The following is a 24735-nucleotide window of genomic DNA, read 5'->3' on the forward strand; positions in this document are numbered from 1 at the left end:
CAAGCAAAGTAAGAAATATCACTTCTTGAAAAAAAATTATTTTTAGAAATCATTAACTAAACGACAGGTAAACTTCTCGAGACATCACATTAAACTCTTTTCGTGCAGGGGTTTGGACTGGATGGCCTTGTGGCCTTTGCCAACTCGATGATTCTGATGATTCTTGTAGCAGCTTTTAGGCAAGGAGTCTAAGGGGACATTCTGGACAGCTGTAACCAATCCATGTGAAGCAAGTAAATTTCTTTTTACAACCCAGGTAATATCTCTGGGAGAGTGGGGATGCGCTCAAGAAGGAGAGTTAAACTAACTAACAAGGCTGGGCGATTTGGTTATTCACAGTCAGCTCCCCCAAATTATTGCTTTCCACCCATAATGCAAATATAGAGGAGTCCAAGTTGGGGGAAATTGTAGTTAACATAGTCTGTAGGACATATCTATTACAATTTCTGCACAAGTTCGGCCAAGTAGGTGCTTGGAAAACGTGTTCTAAAGCAGAGGCAAAGCAGCAAACAACAACTGACAAGGAGCAATCCATTCAAAATAATGAAGACAGATGGTAAGCAACTTGAAGTAAATGTCAGGGGAACAGGCTAATAATGGATTAAAGGAAGGGAAAGAAAAGAAACATGCCTTTGATTTATCTTTCTACAGTGTCACTGTCATATCCTGATTCCGACTTACCTTTTCTATGTCCCGTATAGGGGCAACAGCCCCACCCTGATTCCCGCTGAACTTGCTCCAGATAGGTATTTTGGCAGGAAGACCAATCCGCTCACTGCCTTCCTAGAGAAACCAAAATCAACCGATAGCATAAGAACACAACACTTTTACAACTGGTCCCATTTTAGCAGCTACGCAGAAGGAAAGTAAAGAAGAAATTCAGCCAGACAGTAGCATCTTTGTGTGTCTACGCATGACGCAGTTTCTTCAGTTTTTGATCGTCTACTAAAAGATTGTATGTACACACGGTGTAAATTACAGCGCTTCATAATAAAGGTTAATAATAATATAATAATTGAATCTTTGTTGAACAGCAGAAATAGAAGAATACATCATATGTGGCAAGGCACAATGAAGGGCATTATCCAAGCGACATCCACTTTATTTGCTCATGTGATAAGCTCCTTAGATTTCCACATTTGTGAATGAGAAATACTAACAGTACAGGCACTAAGTTCTTTCTTTACAGAACATTTGCATATATTCATTAGAGAGTCATTTTAATTCCTTTCATTACTTTTTACAATAACATTGATCAATAACATTCAGAGACCTGCTAGTTCTATTTAAAAATATTCTTAATGGGAAAAGTGCCAAGATAGAAGTTACATTACTATGAATTACTTCAAGGACTAAAGACTTACATCTAGCTGAATAAATATTAATAATATTTGCAACATTTGAAAATGAGCAAAACATCTACAAAGTCAGATGGCTTGAATCATCATTCTTCATCAAATACATTTCAACTATTACAGCTTTGTCCCAAGAAAGCCCATGACACTGAATTTAGAATGTTCTTTAAATTTTTATTTCCGTCTCCTTCATAAACTGTCTCAAGTCAAAATTAACTGGACACCAATAACAAAGACAAGGATGAGGGGTGGGAGATTTATCTTCTTTCATTATTTATTCACTAATTGGCTCGTACTGACCAACCAACATAATTAATTAAAGCCATAGATTTTCAAGACTACAAACTTTATGGATCGCTCTCACAGAAACAGAGCATGTACCAATCCTTTTCTAAAATGAAGAGACATCAGCTCTGTTCCCTTTTGTTACATTCAACCCTACTAGAGAATCTGATTCCCAGAACATGAAAACAGAAAATGTACCATGAAACAGATGAATGGCATCATCCAAATTACTATTGGATTTACAAACAACTCCGTTTATTGAAATTTTATAACCGAATCACCATCACTGAAACACACCAGAAACATGAAACACTGATCCTGCATCTGAAATACAAAGTTTGTAAACTGCCGTATACCTGCTAAGTTTGAAGAAACAGAACAAGAGTAAAAGAGAAAAAAGATTATAATAATGAGATGGAGGGCATTCATGGTGGGGTGGGGTACAGAGTCCAATAAAGAGATTTCAGTCCAAGCTGGTTATACCCTAATGGTGCAAACTGGCCGCTCAAAGAAAAGGAAACTAGAGAATGACAAAACTAGGTGTTTGTTTTCAAGCAGCAGCGTTTAAAACCTAGAGAACTTTTGAAATTGGGGGAAATTGCAAAAATGTAACAAATACCCATGGGCCACCCCAAGTCTAGCCAAGGATCTAATACAGATATACAACCAATGCCAGGGTGCTCTTACTCTACACCTACGCATGGTCTCTTATTTCCCACCCCCAAAAGGCCAGGTTTGTGCATACGACAGGGCTTTTTCAACAACACCATCTCATTGTGTAATTCTCCCTTGACTTTCAGTGGACATCTGTCTTTTAGTCCTTAAAACCAGGGGTTTTTTTCGTACTTTTTAAAGTGTGTGTTGCTTTTTAAAAGTGGTTTTAGAAAATTGTTTTTTTAATGTCAATTCCCAGTAAGTAAAAAGCATAAGCAAAAATTAAATATGCATCAAATAAAGATAGCTTTATAAAGGCTGTCCCACCTCTCTGTACAAGATGAGAGAATAAATGTGTGCTTTTTGAAGGTCTTTACTGTTCAATAAACTAAAGTTCCTTTCCCTCTATGACACCATCTGAATCCATCATGTTCTACCCTTGTCCTAAGCTCCTTGCCAGAAGTAAGATGTAGACCAGAGATCTAAAGTTATGAAGAAGTAGGAGCAACAGAAACGCAAGAAATTTTGAACACCTCCTGGAGCAAGAAAAAAGCACAAAGATAGCAAAGAACAACTTCTTCTCCTTTCTCCCAACCTGTTGCAAAGCTAAAACAATAATAAAAACCAATTCACAGTCGCTCAAATAATAATGAAGGCTCCCTGTTGCTAAAATGGAGTTGGCAGGACTCCAGTCTAACACCAACTCCGAACTCGGCTCAGTAAGTCTGTGTTGCCACTTGACTTTCCAAGTAAATCTCTGAGTTGTGCATTCCTGTCTTGCAAAACTCCATTCAAATCCAAGAGCTTACTAGGGCAAAATTATAAAGGAACAGATAAAAGAGCTTGAGTTGCTACCTCCTTAGTAACTCCATCATATTATAGAGAAGTTTACCTGCATGTCATATGATCCATCATGATGTAGGTAATATATATTCACATCTGTAAAAAAGAAAGGGTGGAAATTTCAAAACCCAACATAAGCTTGTGGCTAGCAGCCCATATCAACAGGTTGTGATTTTTTTAACCATCCCTACAATGCTCGTCACACAGTATCTCTCTCTTATTGGTCTCTATACTACACAGCATCTGTCACTTGTCTGAGTCATCTTCTCCCACAAACATTTTGTGTTTTCTGCCTGCTAACGTTCTTCTGATGAGAGTAAATTTCAGTATGCTCACCTATTCACCACGCTTTGGCCCTACCAACTCCACTGAAGGGCAGGCAGTAACAGATTTTCTAAGAGCTGAAAGAGCAAACCATTTCTATGCCACAGGAACCATATATAGAACCATTCTATGGCAAGCCAACATTTCTCTAGACTGCTGTTTTTTCCTAATCAACCAATGTTTGAAACATAGAAAAGTCAGTCACCAGAAGCAAAAGAAGGAAGTGTATACACACCAGAGCAGTAGTAATACTTCTTCAGATCATTCCTGATCCTAAAACTAATGTATCCACTAAACTACTAACAGACTTCCTTAGCAGCCTTTCTTGAACCACCCTGTACATCCTCATCAGCAAATTCCTCTAATAACACAGTCCTGATTCCTTCTCTCCTGCAGCATACAACGCATGTGTGCGCATGGACACACACACACATACTTTTCCACCTTTGTCCATCTAATGTAGAAATGAAATATAGTATATACTTAGCTACAGGTAATCCTAGGATAAAGGTAACCTACCTATGTGGCAATGCGAACTACCTAATGCAGAAAGTTTTCATATTATATATATATTAGTGTGGTGTGTGTGTGTGTGTGTAATACCAGAGGTGATGGGGCAACTTAATGAAAAGAAGGGATGGAGAAAGAAATATTACATTTAAAAATGCTCTGTCGGCTGTATTAACTTGGACCAAATGACATGTGTAGAATAAGACTAAGAAAAGCACATTTCTGATTCTCATCCTTCCGATGCCCCCTGAAAATGAAACATAATGGCTGGGGATATCCGACAAATGAAGAAGACTGTAAGCATACAGCTGAGAGGGAGGATGGAAAATCTCTCTCCAAAAGGCAGAGACACTTTCACTCCTGCTGAGTCCCCATCATAGAAAGGATCTTGCTCAATTTTGGAGACAGATTTCCTGCAGTCCTACATATCACAGTCATCCAGTTATCATAGTCCCATCCATTCTTTATGCATTCTTAGAACAAGAGCTGCTAAGAGACAGCATCCATTTCCACCAGACCTCTGTGTAACTCTAGATTCAACATCCTATGAATTAATTATTTTTGGTTGTTCTTATAACTATACACAATACAATTAAAATGGTTGCTCACATTCTCTTATGGTCACTTACTATTTTCACATCATGAAGAGTCAAGTTCTAACATAGGGTAATTTATTCTCTACCATTGCTGGATGCAAATGGAGAGAAACTTATCAAATTAATAAAAGGTGAAAGAGAGTGATGAGGTTAACTTCTATTTACATTTTGATCAAGCTGACAACATTCATCCAAACACAGGCAACCTCTCTTAAACTCTGTATATTGATGCATAATGAGCTTTTACTCCAGACAATCCAAAGTCATATGCATACAGAATCATGGAATTAAAAGTACCACAAGGGCCACTCGTCCAACTCTGCCATGCTGCAAGACACAAATTGTCCCAAAGATGGGCAGCCAGCCTCTGTTAAAATTCTGTCTACACGCTCAGACTGGGTCCTGAAGTGTACACAAATAATTCTGCTCCTCTAGAACATAGACATAGCCTGAAAACACCCACAAAAAACCATGGATTCCCATGAAAGCCTTCAACTTTCAATTCTGCTTGTTCAGAACCCAAATTCCTTTAAACATTATTATTACCAGGAACAAAATTGACTGGGAAATCCCTGAAGCTAGGATACTGACAGGGAAATCTGGAAGCTATGTCATCAAGTAACTTACCACACTCTGAAATATCATAAATGGTAAAACATTTGAGTATTTAAGTAGTAAATATTTCCCAAAAGGGAGGGGAGAAGATAATGTAGCCTTACTTCTGACTGAAGCTGAAGTGTCTGTCACCATTTCTCTCTCAGTATGAGTCCAAGAGCGCTGACACAAGACACCTTTGATATTGCCCCTTTGGAGGAAACAGCTCATCAAGTGTTGAGGGATAAAATTGGTGTGAACATTTCCAGCTTCAAACTCCGGTGACCCGATAGATTCAATAAGAAATCAACATTGGTGCTCAGCCCTACATCTGTTGGAAGAAAGAGACAACACAACCAAACAATGACAAAATGTTCACAGAATTTCAGGCTCAATAAGTAGCTGTGCAATAATTATGATAGTACTTTGGCAATGCCTGTGTAGTATGTTTTATTTCTCTTGGAAAATTACAAAGGTGCGTTTTCTAAAGATGCTTAAAGTACTTATTTCAAATCACGCTGTGAAGCACAACACCCACCTGGCATCCCCACGAGCATCAAGGAAGGAGTGCACACCCAAAGTTTATTCCAGAACACCGTCTACAATCTTACCAGGTGGAACCTAAACGTTAAAACTGATATTTGAAGGACCCTTCTCTGTATATGCTCCTGCCTGAGGTTTTAAGGTTTGCTGGACGGGCCCTCTTCTGATCACATCAGTCAACAATATGCGTGTGGAGGAGAGGGCAAGGGCCTGATTGGAGGGCATACAGAGTGGCATGCAGCAAAACCAATCTAACAAATTAAAACAGTATAAAAATTAAATATTTTAAAATCTGAAAGATGAATTAATAAACAATTGAAAAAAGTTAAATTATAAAATGATTAGAACTATGAGCACAAGAGGGTTTTTGTGAAACCATTAGGCCCCAAATCTTTCATGTACAACCATGGTTTTACTTGTATTTTCCTGGAAGGCCTGATTTGCACAACATTCTGCGTGTTTAGGCACCAAGTAATGGTGTACATGAAAGATTTGGGGCCTGATGGTTACAACAAAAACCCTCTTAGTACAATTTTAATTCATTTTAAATGATTTTAACCTCTCTTCAATTTGTTTATTAATTCACTTTTAGACTTAAATTATTTATTTTTTTCTTGAATCAATGGCCGTTACAGACTGCCAAATAAAGCTGCTTCGGGTCTCTTTGGAGGTATGCTATTTAATGATGCATGGGTCCTAAGAATCCAGGTTGCGCCAAAGCCCATTCCGTCCTAAGTACCGGAGTGCAACTTTGGTGCAGCTTCCGGATTCTTAGGACAGCATCATTTAAAAGCATCCTCCAAAGAGCCCAAGCACTTTATTTTGGCAGTCTGTAACAGCACAGAATCATAGAGTTGGAAGAGACCACAAGGGCCATCCAGTCCAACCCCCTGCCATGCAGGAAATCACAATCAAAGCACCCGACAGATGGCCCTCCAGCCTCTGTTTGAAGACCTCCAGGGAAGGAGACTCACTACACTCCGAGGGAGTTGTGTTCCACTTTCGAACAGCCCTTACGTCAGGAAGTTCCTCCTAATGTTGAGGTGGAATCTCTTTTCCTGCAGTTGCATCCATTGTTCCGGGTCCTAGTCTCTGGAGCAGCAGAAAACAGCTGGCTCCCTCTCAATATGACATCCCTTCAAATATTTAACGGGCTCAATATCACTTTTTAACCTTCTCTCTCCAGCTAAACATCCCAAGTCCCTAAGCGTCCTCATAGGGCATGCTTTCAAGACCCTTCACCATTTTAGTCGCCCTCCTTTGGACATGCTCCAGTTTCTCAACATCCTTTTTGATGTGGTGCCCAGAGAGGGACACAATATTCCAGGTGGGGCCTGACCAAAGAAGAATAACAGTGGCACTATTACTTCTCTTGATCTAGACACTATACTTTTATTGATGTAGCCTAAAATTGCATGGCCTTTGTAGCTGCCCCATCGCACTGTTGATTCGGTTCAACTGTGGTCTACTTGGACACCCAGATTCCTTCACATGTAGTTTATTTCAACCAGTTGCCCCCCCATCCTATACTGTGCATTTTATTTTTTCGGCCCAAGTGCATACCTTACATTTCTCCGTGTTGAATTTCATTGTTTAGCTTTGGCACAGCTTTTCTAGCATTCAGGTCATTTTGAATTTTGATCCTGTCCTCTGAAGTATTAGCTATTCTCCTAATTGGTGTCATCTGCAAATTTGATAAGTATGCTCCCAATCCTGTCATCCAGGCATTGATAAAGATGTTGAATAACACTGGGCAGGACAGAGCCCGTGTGGACCCCACTGGTCACTTATCCCAGGATGAAAGGTGCCAGTTTTTGAGCACCCTTTGGGTTCGGCTGGTCAACCAATTAACAAATCATGTAACAGTCCCTTGTCTAGCCCTCCTTTTACACGCTTGTTTGCAAGAATGTCATGGGAAACTTTTTATACTGTTAAATTTGTTAGATGGTTTTTATTTAGCCACTCTAAGATCTGCAGATAAAGGTCAGGATATAAATATTCAAGCAAGCAAATAAAAATCTGGAATTCTTATGCTTACATTATATTGTCGAAGGCAATCTTAATTTCCTTAAAGCTGCTGACGATCCTCAGCCCAGACAACCAACTTAGCAATCATGGGTCATAAGTATGAAACCTCATCCCTGCAACAGAAATAAATGGAAAAGCTACTTACCAAATTAGTAGCTTGAAAAGAAAGAAAGAAATCCGTTTATTACCTTAGCTGGGCAGGTAGAAACAACCTGGTCTACAGAAAAGGTGAAGCAATAAATTTAAAATGCCTAGCTTTGTTTAGACGATATCTTACTCAAAACAGTCACCCAACAGCCTAGGTGTGGCATTACCTGCTGGAAATGGCCAAAACTATGGAATTAATGCCACAATAGAGCCACTATATACAAGACCAAGGCCCACACGGAGACTACGCACATACTTATTTTATGAAATGTCATTCATGATGGTGTACTATGTTAACACACCTCCAAAAAAAAAATTGCAATTAAAACAGTTTCATGAAAACACTTGCAGATATTAAAAAAATAAATCAAAGATATAAAAGCAGCAAATTTAAAAGTACACTCTGAAAGTTGGAAAACAGAAAGCCGCTCAGAATATCATAAACATTAAAATGTTGATTGGCAAATTTATCAATAAACTTTAATATTACATTTAAGACTAAAATAATATTCCCATGAATATTTTTCAGTTTTACCTTGTCTTACCCCAGTTTCTATCCTGATGCAGCTGTCAGAGGGTGGTGAGACAAATGCAGTAAGGGTCCAGCCCCTGGCATGAAATTGTTGTTTGGATCTTCAGCATAGATCTAGCTTCAAATGCATGTCCCTTGAGCAAGATCTCTTCCTGGGTTAAAGGAATTTCTCTCCAGCGGCAACTTTAAAAAAGAAATATGTTCAAATGCTGTAGACGCCAATAATAGCAAGAATCACTTGTAAACGAGATTTTAAACATTTATAACCTAAATCCAATTGTTTAATCTCAGTTAATATAAACTCACTGAATCAATAAATTTACAATAAAATCCAGAAAAATTTTTCCAGAAAAATTCCTAAACAGATATACTCATTAACATTTACACATGATCAAATGAACTTTGTTCAGTTTAGGCAGAAAGTTTCGTTGTGAGAATGCACATTTGACTCACTAATAAGGTAAGTTCTGTTCTCACATTACTGATATCTTTCTTTGGGCTTGTCTACAGATTTAAACATTCCACACTCTGTTTGAATAGACTGCCATCGGCCACTGAGATAAGAGGAATTTGGGCTTTATGTGGGGAAAAGGCAAAAAGCTCTGCAATTCCACTGGAAAAGGATTCACGGTTTTTACAGGGTATCTGTGATCATCCCTGAGGTATGCATTTTGACATCGGGCCATCTCCACTGGCTGCACATTCAGCAAGGGATTGCAATGCAAATTGTACAGTGAAGAAAATAAGCATCAATGCAAATGTGCAAAAATCTGCGCAATTTGCATAAACATTACGTGTAGTTTCAGTTATGAGTTTCCAAATCTCCTTTTTGAGTGTCATCTTTTGCGTTCTTTAACTGTAAACTGAATTCTTTCCTGTCAATGGAATTCGTAGTATCTGCAACCACCTCCTATCTTCCATAGTTAATGCCCTTGTCAGGTTGTAGAAATAGGATGTGGTGTTTTATGTAAGCATGTATTACAAGACATGCATATATAAACACACTTTTAATACATTTTTCTTTTAAAGTGTAGTTTCAAAACATTCAATATTATTAATGTTTAATCCATGTAATATTCACTTTTTTGTTGTTTTATTTTATTTTGCATGTATTATTTTTTAAAACTGTAAGTCACGTTGAGTCCAATATCGGGAAAAGGTGGGAACAAAAATCTGCACAGATCACAGCATGAATAGTTTATTTAAACCCTCTTCACTGCCCAATTTAGAGTAGAGCAGACAAAAGGAGTGAGAATTCTCTGTCTCAGATGTAAGAAGAAATCCACTTGAATAGGTAGAAAGAATGATGTTACCTGAATTTCAGACTAATGACCCACCATTTTCATTTGTACACGTTCTCACCTTAAGCGCCACTCCACCAAGTCAGTCCCTGTGATCATCTCCGTAACTGGGGGCTCCACCTGCAGCCTGGTGTTCATCTCCATAAAATAGAAGTTATGTTTGCATCCATTATAATTATCCACGTTCCTGAAATATTTAAGGGAAGTACAGTTTAAACGGTGGGGATGCCTCCAGATTTGTGGTAAGCAACTTGGTACTCTCTAGATGTCTTGGATTACAGCCCATAACCATGACTAATCATCATGCACCCAGGGATTGTGTGGAATTGTCTAAAACATTTCATAGATACTAGATATGCAACTCCTATTCTAGGCAAAATCCCAGAAATAACCCAAGTCCAAAAGAAGCTGTAAACATCTAAAAAGAAACAGAATTTTAAAATCGATTTTAAAAAGTCTCAAGGAATTTGGAAGAAAAAGCCTTATGTTGCTGAAATACTATGGAATGTGGCCCTACAGCGGGCCCTCAACTTTCACAATGGTCAGGGTGCAGAAACCCCCCGAAGGTGAAAAACTGCAAATATCTCAGTCAGGAAACGTGTGTCCTTCTTCCTTGTGCTCCCCCAATCCAATCACCTTCCTCCCTGTTTGCCGCATGAATGAGCAAGCCCCTCGCCAGTTTGATTCCTCCCAGCGACACTGGTGTTATTGAAGTCCCAGTAAAAGTTGGTTAGGGCAGCAGCAGAGGCAGGTAGCAAATACTGTAATCCATGAATAATTAAATCTATGATTCTTGACCCACAAGTGTAGAGGGATGAGGTAAAAGGAAATTAGGTTTCCAGTACCTGCTCCAACATAGTCACAGCTTTAGCTGCCTTTACAGCGGCTTCTCCAAGTTTCTTTCTCACCTCAGGCGTAATTCCTGGCTAAGAACAATATAAACATGTAACATGTAAAGATATAGCAAATATATGTAGCGCTAATGTACACAAGTATTAACGACCCGGAAAAACGGATAGGCATACCCTCATATTTTCAATTCCTTTTTCAGGCTACAAATCCATACACTATTACAGTCGCCCTTTGGAACTCGTGGGGGATCTGTCCAGATCCCCCCCACGAGTTCCAGATCTCACGCATATCAAGCCCCATAGGCTGTGGATTTTCAAATCCATAGATTTCAAGTCGTGGAGGCGACGGTATCTCCAAAATGAAACTTGTATGAAAGAAACAGTACTCCAATAACCATAAAATTCTGCAAAGAAAAAAAAATACAGCCTTAATTTTACTCATTTATGCAAGAGATTTCATATTGCCTTTCATAAGAACACCCAATTCAGTGAATAAAAAACAAAGTATAAACAGCTAAACAATAATTACTAATGACAATAATATGCCAAGATGACACTACCATTGCATGTGAAAAAAACAACATACACTACATTAAAACAGAAAACAAAAATGGCACAGTTTTTTCAGTCATCTTAAGAATTGGGTATAACCCCAGGAGCTTCCTCAATAATTTCTGATGTCTTCTTGTACACTGCAGTCTCTTTCAAACAAGTAGACTGCATTGCCATGCTGTCTCCAAACACCTGTATTCTCCATGTCTGATTGAGATTTTGAAAAAGAGAGGATGACAAAAGTCACAACCATAATCACACACCATTTTTGCAATAAAATATTTTAATCCAGCATGACACTTTGTGAAATGTCACAAATAACTAGCACAGTCCATCATATCCTAAACTTGTTTTACAGATAGGAAAATAATGTATATTTCAGAGGATTAATGTTACTCTACCTTTCTATAGGAACATAAGAGGCTGCCTATGGAAGATTACTAGTGTGAATTACCCAGTAACTATCAGCTCTGACCAAAAAAAAATGGCTCCTTGGGGTTAAAGCTGGATGCCTGGCCCTGTTAAGAGATCCATGATGTCCCTGGTGATATTCCATCCAAGTACACAACCAGCCCCAGTTCCAACTAGCATCCAAAATTAGATGAGTTCAGATGTGTTCAGGGTGGCATAGGTTTTCATCATACTTATGATAAAATTAGACCAGTGCCCCCAAACTGTGCTCTTAAGGGATTTTGAACTTCACTCCCAGAATCCCAGATTATTGGCCAAGTCAAAAAATGTAATTGGTTGACTGGCCAAGCCAAAGGGTCTCAACAATGGCTCCTTTTCATCCTGAAGAGAAGTGACCAGTGGGGTCCCACGGGCTCTGTCCTGGGCCCAGTGCTATCACACTTATCAATGACTTGGAGGACAAAATTGGGGCATACTTATCAAATTTGCAGATGACACCAAATTAGGAAGAATAGCTAATACTCCAGAGGCCAGGATCAAAATTCAAAATGACGAATAGACTAGAAGCTGGGCAAAGCTAACAAAATGAAATTCAACATGGAGAAATGTAAGGTACTGCACTTAGGAGAAAAATAAAATGCACATATATAGGATGGGGGACACCTGGTTGAATGAAACTACATTGAAAGGGATCTGGGTGTCCAAGTGGACCACAAGTTGAACATGAGTCAACAGTGTGATGCGCAGCTACAAAGGCCAATGCAATTTTAGGCTGCATCAATAAAAGTATAGTGTCTAGATCAAGAGAAGTAATAGTGCACTGTATTCTGCTTTGGCCAGGCCCACCTGGAATATTGTGTCCAGTTCTGGGCACCACAATTAAAAAAGGACTGAGAAACTGGAGCGTGTCCAAAGGAGAGTAAACTAAAATGGTGAAAGGTCGGAAACCATGCCCCTACGAGGAACGACTTAGGGAGCTAGGGATATTAGCCTGGAGAAGAGAAGGTTAAGAGGTGATATGATAGCCCTTTGTTTAAATATTTGAAGGGATGTCATAATGGGAGGGAGAAGCTTGTAATGAGGAGGGAGCAAGCTTGTTTTCTGCTGCTCCAGAGACTAGGACCCGGAGCAATGGATGCAAACTGCAGGAAAAGAGATTCCACCTCAACATTAGGAGGAACGTCCTGACAGTAAGGGCTGTTCGACAGTGGAACAAACTCCCCGGAGTGTAGTGGAGTCTCCTTCCTTGGAGGTCTTCAAGCAGAGGCTGGAGGGCCATCTGTTGGGGATGCTTTGATTGTGATTTCCTGCATGGCAGGGGGTTGGACTGGATGGCCCTTGTGGTCTCTTCCAACTTTACGATTCTATGATTCTATCTCTTAAAGGGCACAGTTTGGGGCCCACTGCATTACCCATACAGTTTGTAACATTATATTCTGGGGGGGGGGGGATCAATTTGTTCAAGAAAAACATTTATGAGCACACTTCCTTTTGCATAGTAGCAATTTCTCAGAAAGACCCAGAAGTTGATTATACCAACTGGTAAATGTGGTCTGCTCTGTACAGTATCACATAGTATGCCCTGAGGAAGAGAATGAATCCTTACTCATCACAACCTTGTCTTATTTACTAAGAGAAGAGACTATGAGTGCTGCGGGCATCTCAGAACCTGAGTGGGCAAAGCTTCCCCCAACCTCTTTTTGTAGCCCCAAGCCACTGGAGCTTCCTAAACACGTTGAACAAACCAACTGTAAAAAAAAGGCAGGAAAAGTCACCAAGAAATTGCCCAAATTGTTACCAAAATTAACTAAAATACAGTGGTTTGGCTCTACCTGGAGCCCACGACACTTTAACATTCCTGAAAATGGGAAGAAAGTTGACATTTATCTAAGCAATCTTGATCAAGACTTGAAATGACAATAATCAAACAAAATCAAAATTGATGTGACCTGTTGGTGCGTGAGAGTGAAAATTGTCCCCCATCCATGGTGCTCTTGCCCACCCCTGCCTTAAAAGGGTATTGTTAAATAATGTCAGCATTGAGAATATAGTGGTAAGTTGGTACAAGCAAGATGAAATTGGGGGAAAGATGAGAGAAGGGAGGTTTATTTATTTGCACTGCTTCCTGTTCTAAATTTATCATTTAGCATGGAAGGAGAACTGAGACACATTTCTGTTCCCTTGTTCTTGAATTCTATGGATGTGACATTAGATACTTTAACCCCCTTTATACAGCCACCTGACTACAGTCTGCAAACCATAATGCAAGTTTTTATTGAAATGAGGTGAAATCAATTAAATGACCCAAACATTGACCTTTCAGAAACCAAGGCTGCACATTCCAATGCAAATATCAAGGTCTCTGAATTAGCTTGTCCCATGTGAGACCCATATAATCCATTTTCTGTTCTTTGTGTCTGAGCAATCCTTAGACTGGTTTCAGGTAGGCAAATTATTCTTTTACCTTGGATTATCTACAAATTTCTCTATCAACATGGCATCATCATTGAAAGACTTCTTTGCTTCTCTCCTGGCTGATTCCAATTGTTCCCGAAACACTTTATCTGACAGAGCAATCCTCATTCCCTAAGAAGTGTGACAAAACCGATGTTAGAAAAATAGGGGGGGGGGGCAGATTATTTTTTTTTAACAAAGCAATAAGATCTCACAAATCTTTTTTACTGAATTGGTTTCTAATAAAGATGCATCATTCACATGACTAACTTTAATTCAGTAACTAAGGTGCTTTACAGACCACCCAAAAAGGGTGGTCTTCCGGCGCCGTCATTTGCTGCGCGGAGGAGCCCCAATGGCCAAACTGCACGACTCCTCCACACAACAAAAAGAAGCTGCAAAATGCAGCTTCTTGCGGCACCCTTACGTCAAAATGGTGGCACCCATGTAGAACGGGCGCCGCCATTTTTTTACGCACTCGGCGCATACTAGGGTTAGGGAAAGGAAAGGACACCCCTTTCTAACCCTAGTACGTGCCGCGCACATACTATCCGCCCGTGCGGAACAGGCCTAACTACTCATCACAAAAAAATTCCCTCCAGGGTCTGTTCAGAGTACATATTACAAATAAATGTAGGGTAGTTATGCTAAAGCTGGCATATAAAATTTGAAAGATTTCTTTTCTGGAAGAGCAGAGTTCTAAATTATTTTTCCTTTATAAGAAAGGATACCTACCTTTCCTCCACCTCCTCGTACTGCTTTGATCATGACTGGATACCCTATCCTTTTGGCTTGATCTTCCAAGCATTGGTCAGATTGATCTTCACCATGATAACCTTCAACAACAGGAACCCCAGCAGCAGACATTATGGCCTTGGAAGTGCTACAAAAAATTATTTGACATTTAGTGGCAATGATATTGGGAGTTCTTATTATGCACCTCAAGATCTGCAACAATGCAAGTAATTTCTGTCACATCTAGAGCTCTTTCAAAGTTCTGTTTAAAAATTGCTCCACAGCAGTGAGAGTTATATGATCTACATATAGGTTTTAAACTTTTGTTAAAATTGAATTTATTCCCCCCCCCCCCCCCCCCCCCCCCCCCCCCCCCCCCCCCCCCCCCCCACCCCCCCCCCCCCCCCCCACCCCCCCCCCCCCCCCCCCCCCCCCCCCCCCCCCCCCCCCCACCCCCCCCCCCCGCCCCCCCCCCCCCCCACCCCCCCCCCCCCCCCCCCCCCACCCCCCCCCCCCATGAATTTCTTCCCTCATGACTCTAGCAGAGGAGAAAACACATTGTCACATTTTTTAGAAAAAGTTGCCTTGTTTCCATAAATAACGATTCCAGTTTTGTCCCACTGCAGGTGCTGCAAACCTTGTTTTTTCTGTCAAGGGGTACATCCCTTTGGGAATAACGAAGGACTGCATGATGGAGCAGGTTGAATCCAGAGATGGTGATGGGTACGATCACAGTCAGACATAGACATTTTGCAAGAATGCAAGATTTTGCTGTGCCAGTCTCCTGTCCATTAGTCTATCCTTTTTATTTGTACAGTATTTAAATGATATTTCTTCCTGGGCTCCCTGGCTCCTTCCACTGCTCTTTCTGTCTCCCCCTACCCCATTTTCCTTTTTGATTGATTGATTGAAATTTTATTTATATTCCGCCATTCCTGCGATCACGGCGGTTTACAAACAATAATTTTCACCTTTTCCCTTCTCCTTCTCCTCCAATATGCTTTCCCAGCTCAGATCAGATCAGACAAAGGAATGTATGGAATCAATTTAAGGACTGCATAAAGCCTTCAGGCCACATACTGCCTATACCTGTGGTACTGCCTCACACCTGAAAGGTCCACCTCAAACATTCTTCCTTGCTGAGAGTCATCACATTTTTAAATCTTGTTCCCATATTCATACTACTGTATTCTCAGATGTATAATACATCTTGCTTTATGTATAAAAGAGAGATGAGGGAAGTAAATTCAAATCCATAGTCAGATTTTAAAAACTGAGTTCCAGTAAGCAACTCTTTATAATCAATTTAGCCATGAAATAAAACTGAGTACCTCTTAATGCCCATATCTCTGATAGCAGATGAAGGAGGACCTATAAAAACAATTCCTTCTTGGTTGCAGAGTTCTGCAAATTCTGTGTTTTCTGACAGGAAGCCATAGCCTGGATGGATGGCCTAAAACAGGAAGGACCAAGTAGTAGATGGAAATGCTCTTTAAAATTAAAATATTGTTGGCTTCCAATGGAAAGACAGTAATGAAGGAGCCAAACAGAGATCATGTGAAAACAAATTCCACAATGTGGGTGCCATAGCAAATAAAACCCTGTCCTGACCTTTCTGGAACCTAATCTTAGCAAAAAGATGAGTATAAATCAGGACTTCTCCTCCAGAATATGGACAACTGTACCTAGATACTATCTACAGTATATCATGAATGATATATCTGCCTAAGCTGATAAAAGGTGCCCTGTGCCACCTGTTTTTCCTAAATCCAAGAGCAGTCTTAAAACTACAATCCTCTGATATAGGGGGAGGGACTGGCAACCTGATCAGAAAAAGTTGAAGACAGATGACTAACTGTACCTCCATCTTGTCTGGACTAAGTCATTCATGCAAAGCTTTCACATAAATGTTGAGCAGCATGGAGAATTAAAAAAAATAAGAGCCTTATGGAACCTAATAAATAATTGATATAGAACAATAATTCCCTGGCACCAACTGCTGGATTCAGTTAACCAAGAAAGAAATGAACCACTGCAACACAGTATCTCCAGCAGCATATCTGCCAAGATAACATGTTCCATGGCAATAGAAGCTAAATAAACACCAAAGAGAATCAACAGGGCTGTCCCCTCCCCACCACCAGGAAAGGTCATCCTACAGGTGAGTGACATAGTGTCTATTACAGTGCCAGGCATGAGAATTGTTAAGTGGATCTAGTTCATTTTTTTAAACTTAAGAATGTCCAAAGCTAAGAACAAACTAGAAGACAAGACTTGATGCCAGATGAAAGAGGACATCTGGAACTCTCAGATGGAAAGGAAAATGCAAGCAAATGAAAGTATTTCTAAAAGGGTAGACAGAATTTAATGGCCATGCTCTGACTTTATCATGTTCAAGATGTCAGTTTAACTGCAGCTATATGAAACTCTATAGTTTCACAATTCAATGTACTCCTAAAACTGGATGCCCTATAAAATCTTAATTTGGGCTATCAACTAGAGTAGAATGTATGTGTGTGTGTACATGAACATGCAAGCGTACATGGAGGGAGAATTGAGAGAGAGAAAAAGAGCAAGCAAGCATGCCAAAAGTAAGTATAGTCTGTACCTGTGCTGCTGATTTTTTGGCCACCTGCATTATCTTATCCATGGCCAAATAGCTCTGCTGAGATGGTGCTGGGCCAATGCAATATGCTTCATCTGCCTGTAATGACACAAATAGACCTGCTACAGCATTTATTATTGGCCCCCATTATAGAAAAATAAAAACAGAATTGAATTTTTTAGAAGCATGTTTCAAAGCACCTTAGTGTTAGTGGTTATAAAAAGTTAGACACTGATACTGTTGAGCTGAATTTTTCCAAAACTTACAGCCTATTGCATGTTTATATAGAAACAGGCTTCACAGTTTAATGGAACTTTCATAGTAGTAACTAGTTTTGCACAGCATTAAGATGTTATGTCTTCGTGTTCGGACAATTAAAATAAAAAGAGGAAGACTTGAACAGCTCTTATCCTGGATGTCTAAAGTAATAAAGCAAGAATCTATATAGTTAGACCTCCACATTTGGGGTTTTGATTTTTGCAGATTTGATTATTTGCGGTTTTGATTAATGTATTCTCTCTAGAAATCTCTTAAAGCGCAACTCTGCCAGAGGTTGACCATAGAGTTGTGCTGGAGAACCTAGGAGTTCCTAGAGAAAAAACTTATCTAGGCATTTGTAGGTCCTCCAGCATGATTCTACGATCAGCTTCTTGCAGATGTTGACCATAGAGTTTCAGTAGAGAGCTGTTCTCTCAAATAAAAAGAATAGTTTTTTTTATTTATGGGTTTTCAACTTTCATGTGGGTTCTTCACATCTAACCCCAAATGAAGAAGGACCACTGTATATGCATTTTTCAGCATCTATAGAGCAGTTTCCTAATCTGGACAGAGTTTGCATTAACTACTACAAGCATCTTCTGTTTCTTTGGTTATTCCTTTCACTGTAGAAACCATTTTAATTCACAAATGAAAAAGCCTATTCCTGAAAATTCTTCTGTAAAATATGTGGAACAAATCCACCATAGCTCAGTGACTGAGCACATGGTTAGCATGCATAAGGGCCCAGGATGAAGTCTTGGCATCTTCAGCAGAAGATCATAAGTACAGGGAAAGTCTCCATGCAAGACCTAAGAGACCTGCCATACCAAGCAATACTGGGGTAAACAAATCAACATCCTGGCTCACTATACAGTACCCTCAAATGTTCAAAGTGATTCCCTTTCATAACTGTTTTCAAGTCTATCCCTTAAAAGTTTTGACCATATATTTTACCATAGCCACGTGCATTGAATTCCTGTCAGCGTCACTGTACACTGCCACAGACTTCACTCCCATCTTTCTAGCTGTCCGCATTACCCTGCATGCTATTTCACCTCGATTTGCCACAAGGACTTTCTCAATATTACTTCGTCCTGGTTTGAAAAACAAAAAGGGGATTGGGAAGAGATTCAAAAGAATTAAGCCGGAATATTTGCTGCTAATGGATCATAGGACAAGACATTGTAGCATAAATTTACTACTGGTAAATAATTTTTAAAAATGTTTCCACCTAACTTTCCTGAAATTCTCTTACTACAAGTAATAGAATAAGATTTCAGAGAATGGGAAAAGGTTTCAAAATCAAATTTCTACTTACTGTGTGTGTATGCACCACTTTTTCCTCAAAAACATGCAACAACTGTTCACTTAGATATGACAGTGAAGCAGAAGAAAGGAGCACAGCATGGACTGTGATGCCTTGCCTGATTAACTCTTTTTTTAAAAAATGATCTCTCTGTAGCCTGACTCTTCTTTATCAAATCTACAGTGCCATTTAATCTGCAGTCAGAAATGTTTAATACTAAACACACAAGGTCTCCGGTAAGGAAAATGAAGAGCACCCATTCCATATCACTCTGAATTTTTGTCATGTTCAAGTCTCTGAAAAGAATGGGGAGAATGGAATACACAAATATTTCATGGACATCAGGATGATGAAGATAACAAACTGAAAATGTAAAGGCTGCTAGAGATAACCAAGACCACTCTAAATTCCCTGAGGCTTGGTATGAGGCTATTAGTTATTCAAATGAAATGCCAGTCTTTTCACTCCCCCTTCTTCACATGTTGGAAGGTACTCTACAATGGACACTTCCCATCTGTAGAGGGAAGTCTTGGTTCCAAGGCCTCCCATAGATAGGAAAAATATGGACACGCAAGCACCTTATTATTATTATTTGGTAGCTAAAAAACAAAACAAATATTTCATGGCAGAGCTGGGAGAAAATCAGGTGTCAAGGCTGTCTCAAGCACCTTGTCAATGCCAGCATTTTTCATTTCTAGGGAAGAAAACAAAGCGAGAGCTGTGCATTCAAAACAGAAGTAATCCCAACCTCCAATCTTGCGAAATCTGGATACATACGTATATTTAATTACCTTAGTTTTACAGACAATAAACTAACACAAATATACTTCCTAGTAAAATCACACATGCTTAACTGCTGTGATAATAATAACTTTTTAAACAATACATTTGCTGTCATTTTTAAAAATTAATATGAAAGCATGGACCTTTCCATGTATCAATATAATTTAAACAACTAACCTGCTGCAGAAGTATATTTTGTGGCTTTTGTTACCCAAGTCCATATTCTGTGGGAGGAAAAACAGCACAGGATGAGACCAAAGCAGAAATGTAGCAAATGATACTCTTTTTACCACAGGAGGAAAAAACGATGGGCAAAGGAAGGAAACCAAGGAAAACACCTGGCAAATCTATAGTAGCGAATTGGTTGTTGTTGTCGTTGTGTGCCTTCGAGTTGTTTCCAGTTTATGGCAACCTAAGGTGAACCTATCATGGGATTTTCTTGGCAGGTTTCTTCAGAGGGGGTTTGCCATTGCCATCCTCTGAGGTTGAGAGAGTGTAACTTGCCCTATGCCACCCATTAGATTTACATGGCCAAGCCAGGATTAGAACCCTGTTGTGGTCCAACGCTCAAACCACTACATTACACTTACACACACTTAGCTTACAGATATTTTGGTTTACAGCTTCCATCACTACTATCACTGCCATGGCCAATGGTTGGAGAGGAGACACCAGTGTGGTGTAGTAGTTTGAGTGTGGCACTAGGATCAGGATTCAAATCCTGGTTCTGCCATGTAAGCCGACTGGAAGACCTTGGGCAAGGCACACTCTCTCAGCCACAGAGGATGGCAAGAGCAAACCCTTCTGGAGCAACTTGGCCAAGAAAACCCCATTGTAAGTTCGTCTTAATGGTTGCCATAAGTCAGAAATGACTTTAAGGCACACAACAATTAACAAGTGTCAACTCCCTTCATGTGTCACCTGGTGTGATACACACACTCTTACACAACCCATGACTCCAGTTATAGCAACTATTGGAGGATGTGTGGTTTCTTCCTGAAAATATATGGTTTGCTTCATCCTCTTTCCAAAAAAGCGAAACAAAAAAGGCCCAAAACAGACTGCAGGAATATTCCAGTTTGAGACCGCTTTAACTGCCCTGGCTCAGTGCTAGGGAATCCTGGGAAGCGTAGTCTATTGTGGCACCAAGCACTCTGACATGGAAGGCTCAAAGGCTCTCAAAACTACACTTCCCAGAATTCCCTAAAATTGAGCCAGGGCAGTTTAAAGTGGTCTCTATTTTCTGCAGTGTGTCTTGGACCAGAGAGAAGAGGAGGGAGAAAACAGGCTGGGATTCTGGTTTGGCATCATTTTAACTTTGTCTGGCTGAAGGCTATGGAATTCTGGGAGCTCCGCTCCGCTCTGGGCCCACAACAAACTCCAACTCCCAGAATTCCATAGCCTAAAGAGCTAAATCGATGTCAAACCGGGTTATTTCCCCAGTGTGGACGCATGCAGCCCCCGCCACTCACAAGGCCCTCCGCCGCCTCCACTCCGCCGCCAACGCCAGGCCCACCACGGCCGCCATGACTACGCGAGGACGGGGAGGCTGGGCCTAGGCTAGGGCCGCGAATGGGAGGCCGGAGAGGAGGAGCGAGAGGAGGGGAAAGGAAGGAGCCGCCATGGTTTCCCCTCAGGAGGAGAATGGCAGCAACCGGGCATGCTCCGTTTGGAGGACGTCCGGTTGACATGTAGGACTTGTCCTGGAAAAGGAGGGCAGCTGGGCGCCCTTCCACAGGGAGAAGATTTCAAACGTGCACGATCTGTTGATGTGTCCCTTAAAGCCATTTCTGACTTATGGCACCCTTAAGGCAAACCTTTCGTGGGACTTTGTGGGCAAGATTTGTTCCGATGAGGCTTGCCCTTGCCTTCCCCTGAGGCTGAGAGAGCGTGACTTGCCCAGGGTCCCTCAGTGGACTGCCATGGAGCAGCTAATACTACAGTATTCCGCTTAATCCCCAGGAATCCATGCGGATTGCAGCAGTAAAGCAAGATACAATTAAAAGAAAAAGGGCATGAATAGTTCCAAGATCCCCAAGGAAATTTACACCACACATTAAGTTCAATATATATCAACAAGTAACTGAGCTGTATTGCATAGAGAAATGTATTACACAGAGAAATCAGATTAGTACAGAAGGAAGTACACTCATCCCTCCACATTTGCAGCTTTGACTTTTGCAGCTTTGACTATTAAGGGCTTTATTAATATGTTCCTCTCTGGGAATAGCTAGGTCCTCCAGTGCAATTCTATGGTCAACTTTAACCAAAAGTTGCACTGAATGTCCTAGAGATTCCTAGAGAGAACGCGCCGCTAGGCCTTTGTAGCTCCTCCAGCGCAATTCTGTGGTCAATGTGTGGCAGATGTTGACCACCGAGTTGCACTGGAGGACCTAGAGATTCCTAGAAAGGTGTTATCTCAGGTAAAAACAACGTTTTTGTTATTTGTGGTTTTTCCACATTAGCGTTGGTTCTGTGTCCCTAACTAGCCCCAGTGAAAGTGGAGGGATGAGTGTACTCCTCAATTGGTGAAAATGAATAATTGTCAAATAACAATTCACAATTGTAGAAGTTGTTGGCAGGCAGCACAACTTGTTGGCTGACTGTAGCAGCAGGATGGAATATCCCCAGTAGTTTTACAAAGCAGTTATACACATTGAACCAAATGTGTGGTGTAAATTTATTTATCACATGTACATAAACAGTCATATATAGCTTCATTGCATTATACTCCAGAGATGCAGGCCAACACTCAAACCAGTAGGCCATGCTGGCTCTACATGATATTCACCAGTGCTTCCCAAACTTTGGTTCTCCAGCTGTTTTGGGCTTCACCTCCCAGAATTCTTGATTGCTGGCCAACCTGGTTGGGGCTTCTGGGAGTAAAAGTCCAAACACCCAGAGGACCAAAGTTTCGGATTCACTGATCTGCACTGTAGAAATAATGAAAACAGGGAGATGTGGCTAAGCAACAGCAGAGAGTGGTCAAGAGGGGTTTTTAAATTTATTTCATTTAATAACTATAAAACTTACACAATTTTTGTACATACACACATACAAAAACAAGAAACAACATTCAACAACAAATATTCAACATTATATTTTACACTTCTTCCATTGCATTACCGCCTTTCACTACTCAATCAACATTTCATTAATCAGTTTGTCTATTCCTCCAAGGCTTTATTTATTACAGTGGTCCTTCGACATTCGAGGGGTGAAGGACCCCTGTGAATGTGGGAAAACTGCAAATAGAAAACGCTTTTCTTTTTATCCAAGAGAACATCTCTCCAGGAATCTCTGCAATATGACAAACCATGTGACATCTGTTTTTTTTATTTCATGTTTATTGTTATTGCTTTACTTTGTATTATCCCTCTGTTGTAAGCCGCCCGAATTCCCAGTGATTGGGTGGCATACAAATAAATCTTCTTCTTCTTCTTCTTCTTCTTCTTCTTATTATTATTATCATCTCCAGGTCCTCCAATACAACTCTATGGTCAACATCTGCCAGAGGTTGATCATAGAATCACGCTGGAGGACCTACAGATGCCTAGAGAAGTGTTTTTTCTAGGAACTTCTAGGTTCTTGAGCGCAACCTCTTAGATTGCATGCCATAGGCAGGCTTTTATCTTATTTTATCTAGATTTTGATTGCTCGTTATGTAAAGCACTGTGTAAACTTACGGCACTATTTAAATAAACTTTAATAATAACAACAACAACTCTATGGTCAACGTCTGGCAGAGTTGTGCTGAGATTCCTTGAGAGAACATATTAATCAAAACCACAAATAATCAAATCCGCAAAAGTCAAAGTCGTAAATGTGGAGGTGCCTCTGTGGCTGGCATCTTCAGAGGTTGGTGGCATGGAAGTACTGAGGAAGACAAAAAATAACAAAATGGCAAAATAGTAATAGGTAGAATGTTTAGAAGGAAAAACATAGATAAGAATGAGTTAGAGAACATAATTGAATAGATAACAGATGAGTCAGAGAGGTCTCCTCCTGGTATTCAGGGCCTCTTTATTGCTCTTAAGTGGTGCCTTAATGTCTCCATCTACCCAAAATAAGGAATGCCAGGCTGGGACTATGTGAGATAGTGATTGAAAACAGTTCTGATAAGAGATGTCAATAATAAGATCACGAGGGCCAAGAAATGTATATGTTTCATATCCAATGACTGAAAAGGGGTATAAGTATTTGTATCCTATGTATCCAATCAATGTATGGCTTATAAGTTCTTTGTTTGAATTCCTATAAAAAAGTATGTCGCCTATATCCCTATGCTTCAGACCAGGGGGATTTACTCCTCTGAAGCCAAAGCCAGCTTTTAAATATAAGTGCAGAACTTTTCATGCACTTCTGGGTCCTTCTGTCTTGTCTTCCTGAAATATCTGCAATAGTATGTAGGGCATGTAGTGTCATAAACAACCCTGGGCATAGAATGCTATTTGAAAACACTGAAATTGTGGACCATGCCAGCAACTACCAGGTCAGAATGCCCAGGGAGGCCATTAAAATACACAAACACCTGGACAACTTTAAAAAGGAAAGAAGAAGCCCTGAAAGTAAACAAAGTTTGGCTACCAGTCCTGAAGAACACCAAAATCAAGACTCAATACATGCACATGTGTGTGCATGTTAGATGTTTCTAATCCCAGAATAAATGTGTTTGGTTACTGGGAGGGAGGGATACACTTTACTCTGGAGACAGCACTTATCCTGGAATTTAAAGAGCCTGTATGTCTAGGTCCCCACTGGTCAATATGACAAACCATGTGATGATCAAGCTTGGATGCCCCTGAAAGGACCTCTGTTAATGTTTTTAATTCAGAATTCTTCGCCCTGCCACTTGTGTAATATTAGAAGGATACTGTATAATTCATTTTTATGCTTAAATCAGAGAAAAGTCATAAGACACTGCCTTCTTTGCTGCACAGTTATATAATAATTGATTAAGTAGCATTAAATACTGTACCAGGGTATGTCTTCATAGTTAAGGAGCAGAGTACTCTACTTTTGGCTACTACTAGAAGCTCCAGTAAAGAGCCCTACTAATTTTGCAGAA

General features: G+C 40.2%; 1 protein-coding gene across 1 annotated transcript in view; it reads right to left on the reverse strand.

The window, feature by feature from the left end:
* The window catches only part of MCCC1 (methylcrotonyl-CoA carboxylase subunit 1), a 43098-nt gene extending 21847 nt beyond the window's left edge, over window positions 1–21251 (reverse strand). The window contains exons 1-7 of the mRNA XM_042459457.1: window positions 21140–21251; window positions 19845–19891; window positions 18533–18672; window positions 17324–17419; window positions 16047–16168; window positions 14716–14863; window positions 13991–14112 (exon numbers count right to left, since the gene is read on the reverse strand). Coding sequence (XP_042315391.1) covers window positions 13991–14112; window positions 14716–14863; window positions 16047–16168; window positions 17324–17419; window positions 18533–18672; window positions 19845–19891; window positions 21140–21195 — 731 coding nt within the window. The 5' untranslated portion in view covers window positions 21196–21251. The remainder of the gene's footprint in view (window positions 1–13990; window positions 14113–14715; window positions 14864–16046; window positions 16169–17323; window positions 17420–18532; window positions 18673–19844; window positions 19892–21139) is intronic.
* Between the last annotated feature and the right edge of the window lie 3484 nt (window positions 21252–24735).

Source organism: Sceloporus undulatus, chromosome 3 (assembly GCF_019175285.1).
Source record: "Sceloporus undulatus isolate JIND9_A2432 ecotype Alabama chromosome 3, SceUnd_v1.1, whole genome shotgun sequence".
NCBI classification, from domain to species: Eukaryota; Metazoa; Chordata; class Lepidosauria; order Squamata; family Phrynosomatidae; genus Sceloporus; species Sceloporus undulatus.